This window comes from Schistocerca cancellata, chromosome 3 (genome assembly GCF_023864275.1).
Source record: "Schistocerca cancellata isolate TAMUIC-IGC-003103 chromosome 3, iqSchCanc2.1, whole genome shotgun sequence".
NCBI lineage: Eukaryota > Metazoa > Arthropoda > Insecta > Orthoptera > Acrididae > Schistocerca > Schistocerca cancellata.
This window is the reverse complement of record NC_064628.1, coordinates 376679396-376693297: the sequence shown is the minus strand read 5'-3', so window position 1 is coordinate 376693297 and position 13902 is coordinate 376679396. Positions and strand designations below refer to the sequence as shown.

The window sequence follows — 13902 nt, the reverse complement described above, 5'->3', positions numbered from 1 at the left end:
AATGTATTCCATGTAGTGTTAACACACTTTGAGGAAAATAAACACCTCTGGAACGAGATGGCTTTGATAACAACCCCACAAATAATTTAAGGTATTGTTACAAATTAAGTCATGGTTATTCAGCCAACATTAATTTCAAATTACCCAAAACCTCATTTCCTGAGCACTGAGAGGCCATTACATTAACAGTTTTTCTTTTTTATCGTGCAGGGGATTCTAATAATAAAAATTTCTTGTTACAGATGTGACTTTTTCTACAAAGTTTACATAAACTTATGTTTGTAGGCGGATGCTGTCTCACATGTAGGATGATGACGAGATGAAGTAATAGGAAACAGTTTCTGTAAAGTTTATTAATGTTCAGTTTGTGTGTAGTAAAATACAGTCCTTACACTATTTTACAAGATTGAGATCAATACTCTGGGGCTCCCCACCGATACTGAAACAAAAATAAAATATGTCCTTTAGTACTGTTTGCATCTGAATATTTTATATGAAACAATGACCTAACTTCATCTTAAAAGAATATCACAGATTGCAATACAAATATCACAAAGAACTTACATCTTGGCTGTTGGCATTTAGTTTTCTTTCAACCAGATTTTGCAGGGTTTCTGATTTAACAGAAAGAGTGTCAATCTTTTCAATAAGTTGTTGGTAAGGAGATAAAGGTGGTGTCCCCATTACAACATGACCTAGTTTTGAGTCAATCTTTGCATCCAGGTCTGCACTCCTAATGAGATTAACGATCCAGCATTCTGCCTCTTCAGGATTCATATTTAACTTTTCAGCTAACATCCTGCGAGAAAAAATGAAGTCTCATACAAAAGAACTTCACAAATTTTTATTTATAATGAAAACAAGCACAGGACATCACTAACTATTTTGTGACACTCAACACGTATGGTACAAGCTTCTGTAAGACTAACACTGAAAAACATAGTCTGTCCAATAAGAAAGTGAGTGTGGGGACAATTTTCTTTTTGGATTGGGTTTAACATCCTGCTGCAAACATGGCCATGAAGAGTATGAGAAGTATGTCATTCTGCACTGAAAAATATAAGTATCACTTTGGGTGGCATTTACAAATATTTGTAAGGAATCCAAAGTAAAATATATTATTCAATTTGCAAGTCAAATCACAGTAAAAGGTGATAGAATCAAATCATCAACAGTGTGTTTAGCTTAGCTTTTGAATTAATACTTTGTAGAGGACAAAAGTAATACTGGCTTACTGAAATAGGGAAAAAAGTATGAGAAAATGAAGCTTGGAACAGAGGTATCCTCCACATGTATTAGAGAGAAACAGAGTAGAAAATATGTATGGCCACAAAAAGCAGAATCCAGTGTCAGAAAGATGGCAACGCGTCAGCGTGAAGAAGGGAATGAATTAGAGGATAATGGAAGCACAAATCTCAAAGTTAGTAACATATTTTAGGAGCTTGGTCAGAGATTGACAAATGTTAATAAGAACACTGAAACACCTTTATCTGTTAGCTAGTCATTGTTTTTCTGAGATGTTAGTGCTACATGTGTTACCACTGCAGTTAAAGAAATGTAATTACCCAATGCTGATACACCGATGAATTCGGCAAAAAGTTTCAAATATCATAAGTCGAGCATTCTCCACAAAGTCGGTAAGGCATGCTGTCAAGAAGAAGTCATTGAAAAGCACTGTCTGACACTCGTGCAGTTTCTGACGTGCACCTTCAAAATCGAAGTTCACATACAAATGCTCCAGAAATTCTGTAACTGGATCACGATAAGTATAAGATTCCTGAAACAGAAGAATTTCAAACAATATTATGTATTGTATTCACACAAACTTACTTCCACATCTTTATTTTCCTTCAATATCCTTCACTGACCATTACTTCTCTATTTTTAAGTGTAAATGTCCCCACCACCACCACCCTTCCAAACAAATAAGTAATTCATGGTTATTCTGCTTACACAATGGCATAAACAACAAACCCTAGAAAAATTAATACACATACACAATAAAAATATAGTCATATCCAATCAGCAAGAAGAGCTTTAGTTTTTACTAATCAGATTTTGGCATTTACAATTGTCGCTGTGCTCCCAAGACTGGGACAGTTCTGCAAAACTGATTACAATGAACACATGTATTTTAATGGCATATCTAATCAACCCCAAGTTTTTTGTCCAGGGGGAGGGGGGGGGGGGGGAAGTAGTTTAGTTACCAGAGGGATATTAACCAGCATGGCTGCCTTTCTTACAGCATTGTTTGTTACGAAAATAAGAGTGGTAGTGTATCTTTTTTCACCCTATTTTATTCAGGAATCCACGTCTCTCCAAGACCTGTTCAAAAACAAAACAAAAGTGACTGACTTTTGTGTACTAACATAAAAGTCCATGTACCAGGTAGTGTAACTCATCCACTTGCTAGAACTGACACACAATGGAAACAAACATAGGTCATTCAGTTAACTGTCTTCAGTTGAAGATATATGTGAATATAGTGTACACCAACGAAGAGAAGGTAGAAACACTATTAAATTATGGGAGTTCCCTATGTATCCATTCATTTCCTGTAAATTTCAAAGTGGATGGGTTATGTCATCTCGATTACCTGCTCTGTATGCTAATGAAGGACAGTCAAAGTCAATTTGTACTACATTTTTAATAACATAATGCTTACATGAATGGTACAGTGACACATTGTTGAATAGATCTTGAGTATAGGAAATAGGTTAAAAAAATTAAATTACACACAGTGCTATTTGAAAATGATGTACTGCTGTTCATACCTTCATAACAAAGAAAGGCAATCATGCTGGTTTATGCCCCCCTAGTGCAGGATTCATTTGAAACAGTGTTTATTTTGCTTTTGGGCAATAAGTTATTTGGGGTGGTCAAGATGCACCCTGTATATCAGAAAACAAATGAACCAAGCATGTTTGTCATATAATCAGTAGCATGGTGACCTTAAAAAGAGCATTCATTTCTTAAGAATTGTGATAGTGAAGAGGTCTATTTTGATGAAAGTGCTTTCATAATTTTTTTGTGATACAGTTTTCCAGACTTGAAAATTATAATGGAAATAGCATTCTACTGAATAAGTGTCTGGTCTTGCAGGAATGAATGGCGACAGCAGTAATCTGCATGTTAGTAGTACAGCTGCTAATGTTAAATACTCAAGCAATTACTGAAAGATGTCAGTGGAGAGCCATACACAATGTGCATAAGTTCTAGTTCAGTCAAGAGGACTCAAACAGCAAAAGAAAAGCACCAGTATAGTAGTGCAAGAAGGTAGGTGGTGTGGCAATGCACAGCAGGAAGGGGCAGTGTACCAAGCGACACTCCAGTCAATAGCATCACACTGCTGCTTCCATAGTGTTTGCTTTGCAATGCACATAGAACATTTAACATTGATTTTCATGAAATATAGGTATGATGAAGGCACAATGCCACTATAATCATTACTATGAGTGGCTAGCAACAAGCAAGTCAAGCATTACACTAACAAGTGACAGTGATAGTTTTCCAGGCACGAAACTTCTCTAAAGGGAGTCAAAGCAGAAAACCTAGCCAAATCTTATGCTTAACCCAGAATTGCCACTGACCAGAGCAGCAGCAGTTGGGGTTTGGGACGAAGAAGAGAGCACACTAGTGCTACCACAAAGTATTTTCTGTCTGTTTTTGTGCAAAACACATCACTCGCACACCTCCTTACTTGCACACCACTACGAGAAGAAATAGGATGTTCTGCATATGCTCTAAGCATGAAATCACACAATCATGAAGAGGTTTTGTGAGCTCACAATGCACACTGGTCTTAAGAAAATAAATTTACTGTCCAAGACTAAAATGATACTGAGCCAGTATTTCACAATACTGAAGTAAATATCTGCACAATCTCTGAAGTTTCAGAGTGGTACCCTGTGATACCTGTTACTACTCTACGCCTTTTGTTTTAGCAAGCATTTATGCACACAGGGTTCTGATATCAGGAGCTGCAGGAAATTACATGAAATTACCTGTTGAATCACCCTCACTAACTCCTTGAGGCTCCTTTGGTTCTTTGTAATTATAATGGCAGCTGCTAAATATCTTAATATGTGAGGGCACATGGTCTGGATAGCATTTAAATATCTGAAAAATAAATACTTTTGTTATAGGCCTTCACTCTTTGGGAGCAAGGTGAAACAGCTTGCAGTAAAACATAGAAAGAATTCAGGCAAGGGTGCAGTTTATTACTGACACTTCTTAATTTATATATTGACTGTCTGGACAATGGAAAAGCAAAGCACCTGTGGGTAAGAGATTAACACCCACTGTTTTACTATAACTATTTGCTGATGATTAGTCCTCCAGGAGAAACCAAAGATGAGCTCTCTAGATATTGTTATACATAAATCTTACAACAAATCTCACATTTTACCTTCTTGACTTTTCTCAAGCACAGACACAGAGAAAAGGTCAGCAAATAACAAACAAATGTGTCATCATAAAAACATAAAAATTAAACAAGCACTAAAACAATTATGAAATTCTACAAACAATACCTAAACTTGCACAATCATGAAAAACTAAGAAACACACACACACACACACACACACACACACACACACACATATATATATATATATATATATATATATATATATATATATATATATATATAAAACTAAGAAACAATGTATACAAAAACCCGAATTGAGATTCCTAAAAAGAGTTAAACATGCATCAAGACAAGGCTAACAGAAATGAACATATCAGAAGAAAATTTCATAAAACTGTAGTTAATGGCAATAATAATTTCCATAGAAAATGAGTGGCACATGTGAGACAGAGAACAGGCAAGCAGGAGGTGGTTGTGTCTTATGATCACAAACACATACCTACAGCTGCACTAAGTTGAAATCCCACAACTACTGCACCTAAGTAGACAGTTAACACTTCTGAAGAATGTGCTTCAGTCTCGTCATATTAGATCAAAACAAAGCATTGGACTCCTATCTCTGATGAGCATTCTGAATGTCTCTGCAGACATTTTTCCATCTATACTTTCCTAAAATTTGATTCACGTCTTCCTTTCTTTCAATCCTGGGATATCTAACTCAATAATTTTGGTACTATATCAACTTTCTCTGAGTTGATGGAGAAAAAACATCACCCTGAAATGAGGTGCCAATGCGGTTGCAGTAGCAGAATAAAGCTTTTAAGCAATGTCAGCAGTCTTCTCCTCACCCTGCACCCATTAGTTTGATTATGTAGATCAAATATAAGGTTTCTAGAGAAATTGTGCCACTAGAAATGAAACAGCGCAATGCAGGATACAAAAGTTTTTCATGGAGTAGTTTATATAATTATTCCTCCTTCACAAGATGAATCTTATAGTGCACAAAAACAAAAGCTGGCATCTAGTGTTGTACTTTGTAACTATTTCATATAAGCATTGACATGTGTAAGAAATTTACCCGTTAAATTATGAATTTATGAACACGCGCAAGCAAGCACGCGTGCGCGCTCGCACACACAGAAGTATTTCCCCCCCACCCCGACCCACACACACAAAATTAAAAGGAGATACTCTGATAACCAGTGAAAATTCAGAACTGGAATAGGGGTAATTGCAATTTGTGTGACTGTACTGTTAAAAAGTACGAAACATGCAGAGCAGTACCAGTACAGAGACAAGAATGTAGGCCTAGTTGTCAGCCACTGCAGTTATTCATACTTGTCATCACCTAATTAAGCCACAACAGCAATAATAAACTTTTGTGACTTGCATGTCTCTAACCTATCCAAGCCTGGAAAGGTACACTTAAGTGTGGAATCTGAATCAAGTGTTATTTCTGACGACTCCTCACATCATTGAGAGGTAAAGAATAGGTTCAAATGCAGACTGAAAAATCCCAAGTCCAATCAGAATTCGATGCTGCGACCTTCTAGTTTCCAGGTACACACTTTACCAATAGACCGCCAGGCCCAATTCAATTGTTGGCTGTGAGGTTAACAACTATGCTTGAACATGCAATGTAATTGCTTTGTATGCTGGAGAGAAGGTGCAAAGACAATGTTTCCTCAGCATGAACAATGGGAATTGGCCCAATTTACATGCTAATGGAACAGATTTATAAATTACTTGCCCTCCTTTCAACTAATTAATTTTCAGTAGACAATTTAAAAGAAAGAACTTTCCTGGTGCTGTATATACAGGATGACAATTATTGAACTATATGAAATAAAATCATCATAGCTTCTGAATGGTTTGCGTTAAGATGTTCAAACTGGTTGGCCACGGAGCATGATGGGGATTATTATGTACATGGTACTGCTTGGTTTAGCAATGTTATCATCTAATTGTGAGACTAGGACTTGTGGGTTGTCAGCCCACAGCAGACTGGAAGTGATAGTCCATAATGTATCTTAAGACTTAAAATGTTAACTGTGAACCACATTTAGGAGTCTTCGTCTATCATATAAGAGCTGTGTCTGCTATGGCCGAGTTAGGACTCTTGATTAATATGCTTGCGTCAACAAATGTTACAGCCAACGAACTGTCCTTTAACCCCTTAAGTGAAAAATTTCTTTTCAAATTACATTCCAAGAATAATATTTTTTTAAAATGAAAAACATCCTATAATGAAACACATTACATACAAACACATGAAGACAGCTTTTAAAGCTCCAACTAGTGAGTTATAAAAGTCTGAAGATCACCAATAATAAAATCCTGAGTATTCATACACTAGCCTGACTAAAATATCCTGAAACTTGAAATCACTTTTTTCAGGTGCTCTCTAGTGGTCAAGCACTTAACATCAGTGCTGAAATTGATATAAGTGGGGTTTTAATTTTTCAATTATTGTGGCACTCCACATGTTATATGTCCCTCTGAGATCTGAGATTAGTTTCATAGCTGAGACCATCTGTTAACGAGACCACTTGCTTTCTCTTATGCTAAGTAGAATTTTTTTCATCTAGAGAATCTAAAGCTGTAACAGAGTTACAGAATATGCTACCAGGATGACTTTTCTTGTCTGTCTCAGCCAGTACTACATTTGTGAAGTATAGAATTGTTGCTCTTTCGAGAATCCTTCACAAAAGTTGAACTCAGAGACATTTAACAAGTACTGCTCAATTAAATGAGTCAATAATTCTGTTATAAGCAACTTTGTCAAATGCTTTTGTAAAGACTGGAAGGAGTTACATAGGATTGCAATTGTACGTGGTTTACGTACATCTAGTGTTGCAGGCAGGTGTTACTACAGCACGTTTAACTATAGCCAGGAAATCTACCACGATCATTGATTGATTACAAAGATAACTTAAGGGTAATTATATTGAGTCATCACAAGCGTTTAGTATTCTGCTAGGAATACTAACATATCCTGCAAAGCTGCTGCTTTTTAGTGACATGATGAATTCTGAAGTCACCTTCGTGGATGCATTTTTTAAACTAATGTCTGATGGTGGTCCATGTAATGTCTGTACAAGTAAATCTAATGCATCTGCATTTGGTTGTTTATTACTGGACTCTGCGTTTGCTGCCACTGTGAGGAAGTAATGATTCAGTTCGGTGGCCAATCATTAAACAGTGTCACCATTTTGCCCAGAGCTATTTGCTGGGGACTCGGTTTAATTTGGATAACTATTTTTGATTTTTTCCCCCCCCCTTGCTTAATAACATTCCAGATAGTTTTTTCCTTTTTCTTGCAGTGGTTAATTTTTTAGCACACTATATGAGTTTTTCTCTTTTAATGACAGACTGGTACATTCTACAGTACTGGTGGTAGTGGTGTTTAGACTCTGGCCTAATGCTTGTTCTCTGTCTTCCGTGTGTAATATTCTTTAATCTCAGAAGTTATCCACACCTTATCCATATTTTTGTTCTATTTTCCCTATTTATTTTAGGGGAAAACAAGATTCAAAAATGCTGTAGGAATATGTCAAGAAAATTTTCTACAAACACTGCTTTATAAATTACTCCCCAGTGTTCTTCCAGTAATTTCTCTCCTGACGTGGTGACTGAATCACTGTTTACGATTCTGTCTTACAACACTTTTATTCTATGATCTGTATGTAACTGGCTAATAAATTTTATTGTTAAACCATTGCCTATTGGATTTACAGCCGAGTTACTACAGATTAAAGTGTCTAAAAACAAAATGTCAGTAGCTATTGCACTATGTCCTACAATCTACAAAAGGAATTTTACTGTGGAAAATAATTCAAAGCTAGGCACTGCCAACTCTAGGTGGCCCTTGTCAGTACTATCTGACAGAAAATGAACATTAAAGTTTCCACAGACAATGACTCTCCAGTCTAGCCTGCAATAAAACTGTCTCTAGCTGATTGAAGCTTAAGATACTTCCTGCTGGTGGCCTGTATCACTTATGTTTTCTGACCTACTATTGTGGCACAGAACTCTTAAAGCTGTTCCAACACAACACTGGTTAGGCTGAAGGGCCTGCAACTTACTGAATCCCATTTTTTACAGTATAACCACAGCTGACTTCCTTTATGCTTCTTTAATACCTGAATGCTGCAAAACACAAAATTCATTTAAATATTTCAAACGACTTTTCATATTTTAATTACAACTTTATCCCAACTCTTTGTATGATGAAGTCAGGCCTGCTGATGTTATTTCTTATCAAGGCATGTGAATGTGCTGACATGAATGTAAATATGAATGTGTCATAACCTTTTGGGCCTGTTTCTGTTGCCAGGTTATACGAGACTGATGACTGGAGAGTACATCATTATGATTATTTGATGGAACTGTTGCTAGTAGTAATCAGCAGAAGCCTAGATACCGGACTATATGCATCATAAAAACCTTGAAATATGCAGGAAAAATACGTAAAAATGCATGGAAAGTGTCAAAATATGCAAGACCAAATAGCAAATAAACACTGTAGTTACTGCTTGCATTATATCTCAAAGTCGAACCTGTGCATATCAATTATGAGGAAGAGAACTGGCCACGCGAAAAGTCGGTACATTTAGAATGCTGATATCATTTTCTGAATACACTCTGGTAGAAGTTAGGATGGTGGTGGTGGTGGTTAGTGTTTAACATCCCGTCGACAATGAGGTAATTAGAGACGGAGCGCAAGCTTGGGTTAGGGAAGGATTGGGAAGGAAATCGGCCGTGCCCTTTCAAAGGAACCATCCCGGCATTTGCCTGAAACGATTTAGGGAAATCACAGAAAACCTAAATCAGGATGGCCGGAGACGGGATTGAACCGTCGTCCTCCCGAATGCAAGTCCAGTGTGCTAACCACTGCGCCACCTCGCTCGGTAGAAGTTAGATAGGAGGCCTTCCAGTGATTATTTTCTAAAAATTTGCAAAATGGGGATGCGTACCGTGTTTCAAGAATTGTTCCTTCTTTGCTATTGTTGTCGGTAACAAGCGGATATAATGCCGAGAGTGTCGCAGGGAAACAATTGATATGTACAGGACCAACTTGGAGATGTACTGCATGCAGAGGGGCACGCTCAAAAACTCCGCAATATTTTATTTAAAAAACATACAATCATGAATGTTTTTGAACAGCATTAACTTTTAATTAATACTATTCGGCCAAAGCATCATTTAAATTTACTTTACATTTTCTTACTATTGTAAACGTAAATGACCAAGTAATGTTCCAAATGTTCGGTAGTAAGATTGTGTATTCGAATATTCAAAACATTTTTATAAGTAGAAAACGACCGTTCTACATCAACTGAGGTAACTGGGTACTATTTGAATTTGGGTGCTAAATTGGCACTTATTGTTTCTGGTAAAAGTTCACACATTCCATTAATAAAACTATCAATTTGGCACAATTTGGTTCAAAAAGCCTGGGTTATTGTTTAAAACATTTTCAATTTTTTCTTTAAGTTTTCTTGGGAATACCTCTAGCAATAAGGAGTTCAGGGGAATAATTTTATTCATTAACTGAGTAGATTCAAACAATGCCAAACCTTGAGTGTCAAGCTTTTTAACACTTGCAGGTATAGGGGAAAATTGAGTGTAAATCACAGCAATGTCTTTTTTAATACCAGAATCATTAAAAGCAACCTTGCACTGGTAAACTGCCAAAGCCTCTGCATTATCGAAGTCGTTTACCACCCCTCTAATGGCCTTGAAATGTTCATTGTAAAATAACACAGCTTCGACCCACGTACCACAACAAGTTACCATTGGTTCACGAGGTAAAGGCACACTTGGTAGTTTTTCTTTGTAGGTCTTGGTGCAAACAGGAGCCTTTAGAAAAACTTTCTTTGTGGATGAAATCAATTTATTTACATTCACAAATGTGGAACATACTTCTTCAGCAAGTCAATGTACTCCATGAACAAAGCACATAACATGAATCAAATTGGGGTAAAATACTTGGAGCGGTTTGCCTGCTTTGATCATATAGGGGGCAGCATCTGAAATAAACACAAACACATTTTCACCTGCAGAAGATTCGAGAAATATTTTTCTAATACCCTCTTTCACAAATCTGGTGGTTGTAGAATGATTTACTTTCTCAAGTTCTTTGCAGGCCACTAAATAAGAAGGTGGCTCTTTTAAAGCACCAACAATTAAATTTGTAATTGTAACAGCCACAAGTGTGTATAGTTTCGTCAACTGTCCTTGAGTTCATTGCGTATTTCCTCCAGAACATTTACATAAATTGTCGATGTGTAACTTTTACGCAATGCTGACTCATCTGGTGTATTTTGATTTAAGCAATATTTGCGCAGAAAGCCTTTGAGGATAGGGTTTCTAAATTTGTGAAGAGGAATATTGCTTGCAATGAGTGCTCCACATAGATCCATGTTGAACTGACTTTTTTGGTTACCTTTGGACAAATGCCTGCTACTGCAACTTGCTGTTGTCAGAAGTTGCTGTTGTGGTCCTTTCTTCTGCATTCCTGCAATATGAAGACTTGTATTGGCATGCGGGTCTATTTGCAAGTTGTTTGCATGAAACCTTTTTCTCGCAAACATGACTAATAAAAACAATTCCGTCGTATGTAAATGTTCCAGGATGGTCAGCTATCCACGAAATGTTTCTTTTTTCATGCAGTGTGGCACATAACAGTTACACATCACACATCATGAACACGTTCAACTGTGTACAAGTAAACAGAAAGCTAAACTGAAACAATGGACCTGCGACTAAAAGCATGCATAACTTAATTTAATTGTTGCCAACATATACGGTATGACAGCGGAGGCAATTAATCAGGGGTGCGGGCGCACAAGGATTGACTGTGTCTGCCTCTTCTTGTTCCTCTTCCGTAACGATTTCCCTAGGCAGTGGCCTTTCGATTAGTAACTGCACGCAGTTCTAGGTTGCGGTCAATACGTGAGACATCAAAACTAGATCAAGTTAGAGACAGCCAGTCTGATAGAGCGAAACTATGCGTCGCCACTAGTTCTTAGTTAAAATATGCAATAACTGGTTAAAAGGAGCCATATATGCATATAATACAGTCTCTAGTCATAACTTTTTCGGCCTGTTTCTGTTGTCAGGTTACATGAGACTGATCACTGGAGAGTATGTCATTATAATTATTTGATGGAAGTGTTGCTAGCAGTAATCAGCAGAAGCATGACTAAATTTACAGACTGAAATTTTTAAAATTAACACAAACTAAATTATGTCAATTTGTGTATGAAATCTTGCTTTTGCGATTCTTCTGTTTGATTAAAGTCAAATGATTGCATTCAACACTACTTAATATTACATTTAGTTCAATTAAACTGAAAATTCATATACCACTGTGTTGTGGAATTACTAAAATAGTAGTTGGGCACAGCTGCTTGTAGGTCATACAAGTTTCGATTAATGCATTTACAACACTGTGACATGTTTTGGCAGTAAGTAATCAACCACTACAGCATAACTAATAGGAGCAATTTGAGTTATGATGCAGTGCATGAAAAGACATTTAGTTGTGTACGGTGCTAAGCTATGAATTTGTTGCCCCGAGGTCTTGCACGTCATAACTTTCCACCTATGTTGTCGTCTTCTTCTTCTTCTTCTTCTTCTTTCCTTCCACTAATTCCTCAACCTTTCCCTACATTTCTCTCTTCTTTCTTCTGCACACATTCCATCTACCTTTTTCTTTGGTTTCTACCTTTTTTACTTTCCTCTAAAATTTTCTCCCTATCCCCTTTTTTCCTCCGTTATTCCAATTTCTCTCAGGTCTGATTTAACTTCTTTGAAACACCAATGATGTTTCTGTCAAAAAGTTAAAAATTCTTTTTTATCTTCTTTTGTGTAGGCTTTTTAGGTGTCCACATAATACAACTCTTCCATTCCTCATTGTGTCTGATATTGGCTTTATTTTTTCATAAATTTCTCTATTACTTCTGGTCTGAGCTGCTGAACATGGCAGTCATTTGTGCATGAGACATACTTGCTTGTGCAAATGAATATATGAATATGTGTGTGTGTTTGTGTTTGTGTGTGTGTGTGTGTGTGTGTGTGTGTGTGTGTGTGTGTGTGTGTGTGTTTCCTTTTCTGAAGAAGGCTTTGTGTTAAATGTGTAACAGTGTTTTCCTTGTACAGACTGCAACACACCATGTCATCTTTACAGTGAATAGCAATCTATCTTTTTCATTATATTATTGTGTGAAAATTTTCATTAACAGTAATTAGGGTAGGGACTACAAACACATAATTACTACTTACTGTGGTCTGTGTAAAAACATTTCAATCAGCAATTCTTTTCCTTTTGGGTGTGTATAGTACACAAATAAACTCCAATGTATTAGCCACGTTCGCTGTTGCAAGTGGTGCAGGGCTGATGCAAAAGAAGTAGTATCAATATATTCACGTAACTTATTCAAGTCCTCTAAGGCAGATGGCCAGTTCTGGATCAAAATTTCTGATGCAAGTTTACCCCAAAGGACACTTAAATAGTTCTGGAGGAAAAAAATTACATTCAGTTATTATCATTAGTTGTCTACCAGTTTAAGTCTTCTTAATTTACAACAGTGTAATGATAAATGTAAACAAAACTGATTTGAAATTAGACAATTATACAGCAATAACAACAAATAAAGGAAAATTCAAACGAAAATATTTATCAGTTACTTTAACTAGTTTACACTCACCTTGTCAGACGGTGGCATGACAAGCATGTAGAAGTACAAATAACTGGAAGACACTGCGTAATTACCACATTCATATCTATACTTTGCTAACTTGTACATACTGTCCATCATATTCAAATTGAACTGCAAAAATAAAATGAAGAAAACCATTGGTAATGCAGTCAAACAGCAATACCAACGACAACATAGATCATTAATCTGAGACACTTTTAAGCTGTCTATTACATTAATGGTTGAATGTACAAACAACACCCCATAAGTTGAAATTGTGTACAAGATGAAATGAATAAAACAGCATATTGTATGGAGGTTTAGATTATAATTTTGTTATGTCCCAAGTGGAATTAAATAGCCAATATATTTATTACTATTGAAGGTATGTTAAACCCAGCTTTGCATTCACAAGAGGATGTATGTTGTTTTTTTTTTCCCCTCCCACTGGTGGTCTGTTACGAAAGATATTTACAATATGACTTGATTTCTGGATCGAATAACAGTTTGTTACAAAAGATGTTGGTTTCAATTATGTTATTTTATGCCTGGTTTTCACTCATGCCATGAACTGCCCTCTGCTTGCATGTTTTTGGGGGTGTTTCTTTGTTTGGCACTATTGATTCTGGAAATTGCTTTGCAGAACTAGGCATTTGTTAATGTGAAACAGCCGAGTGTCGCACCACTACTTTTGTTTGTATCTTTCTGGCTACATACAGCTTGTGTGTCTTGTGTAGTGTTACCAATTTTACTGCTAGTTTTTCCTTTAATCAAAAACTTATTTTCCTCTAAGATTTGTCATGTGTGTGTTATGCCATTTACTTATG

At 36.5% G+C, this 13902-nt stretch overlaps 1 protein-coding gene across 1 annotated transcript in view; it reads right to left on the bottom strand.

The window, feature by feature from the left end:
• Positions 1-325: 325 nt before the first annotated feature.
• The window catches only part of LOC126175064 (eukaryotic translation initiation factor 3 subunit E), a 37811-nt gene continuing 24234 nt past the window's right edge, over positions 326-13902 (bottom strand). Inside the window, exons 4-9 of the mRNA XM_049921587.1 lie at positions 13085-13207; positions 12660-12892; positions 4005-4119; positions 1566-1777; positions 565-799; positions 326-439 (exon numbers count right to left, since the gene is read on the bottom strand). Of these exons, the coding sequence (XP_049777544.1) occupies positions 413-439; positions 565-799; positions 1566-1777; positions 4005-4119; positions 12660-12892; positions 13085-13207 (945 nt within the window). The 3' untranslated portion in view covers positions 326-412. The remainder of the gene's footprint in view (positions 440-564; positions 800-1565; positions 1778-4004; positions 4120-12659; positions 12893-13084; positions 13208-13902) is intronic.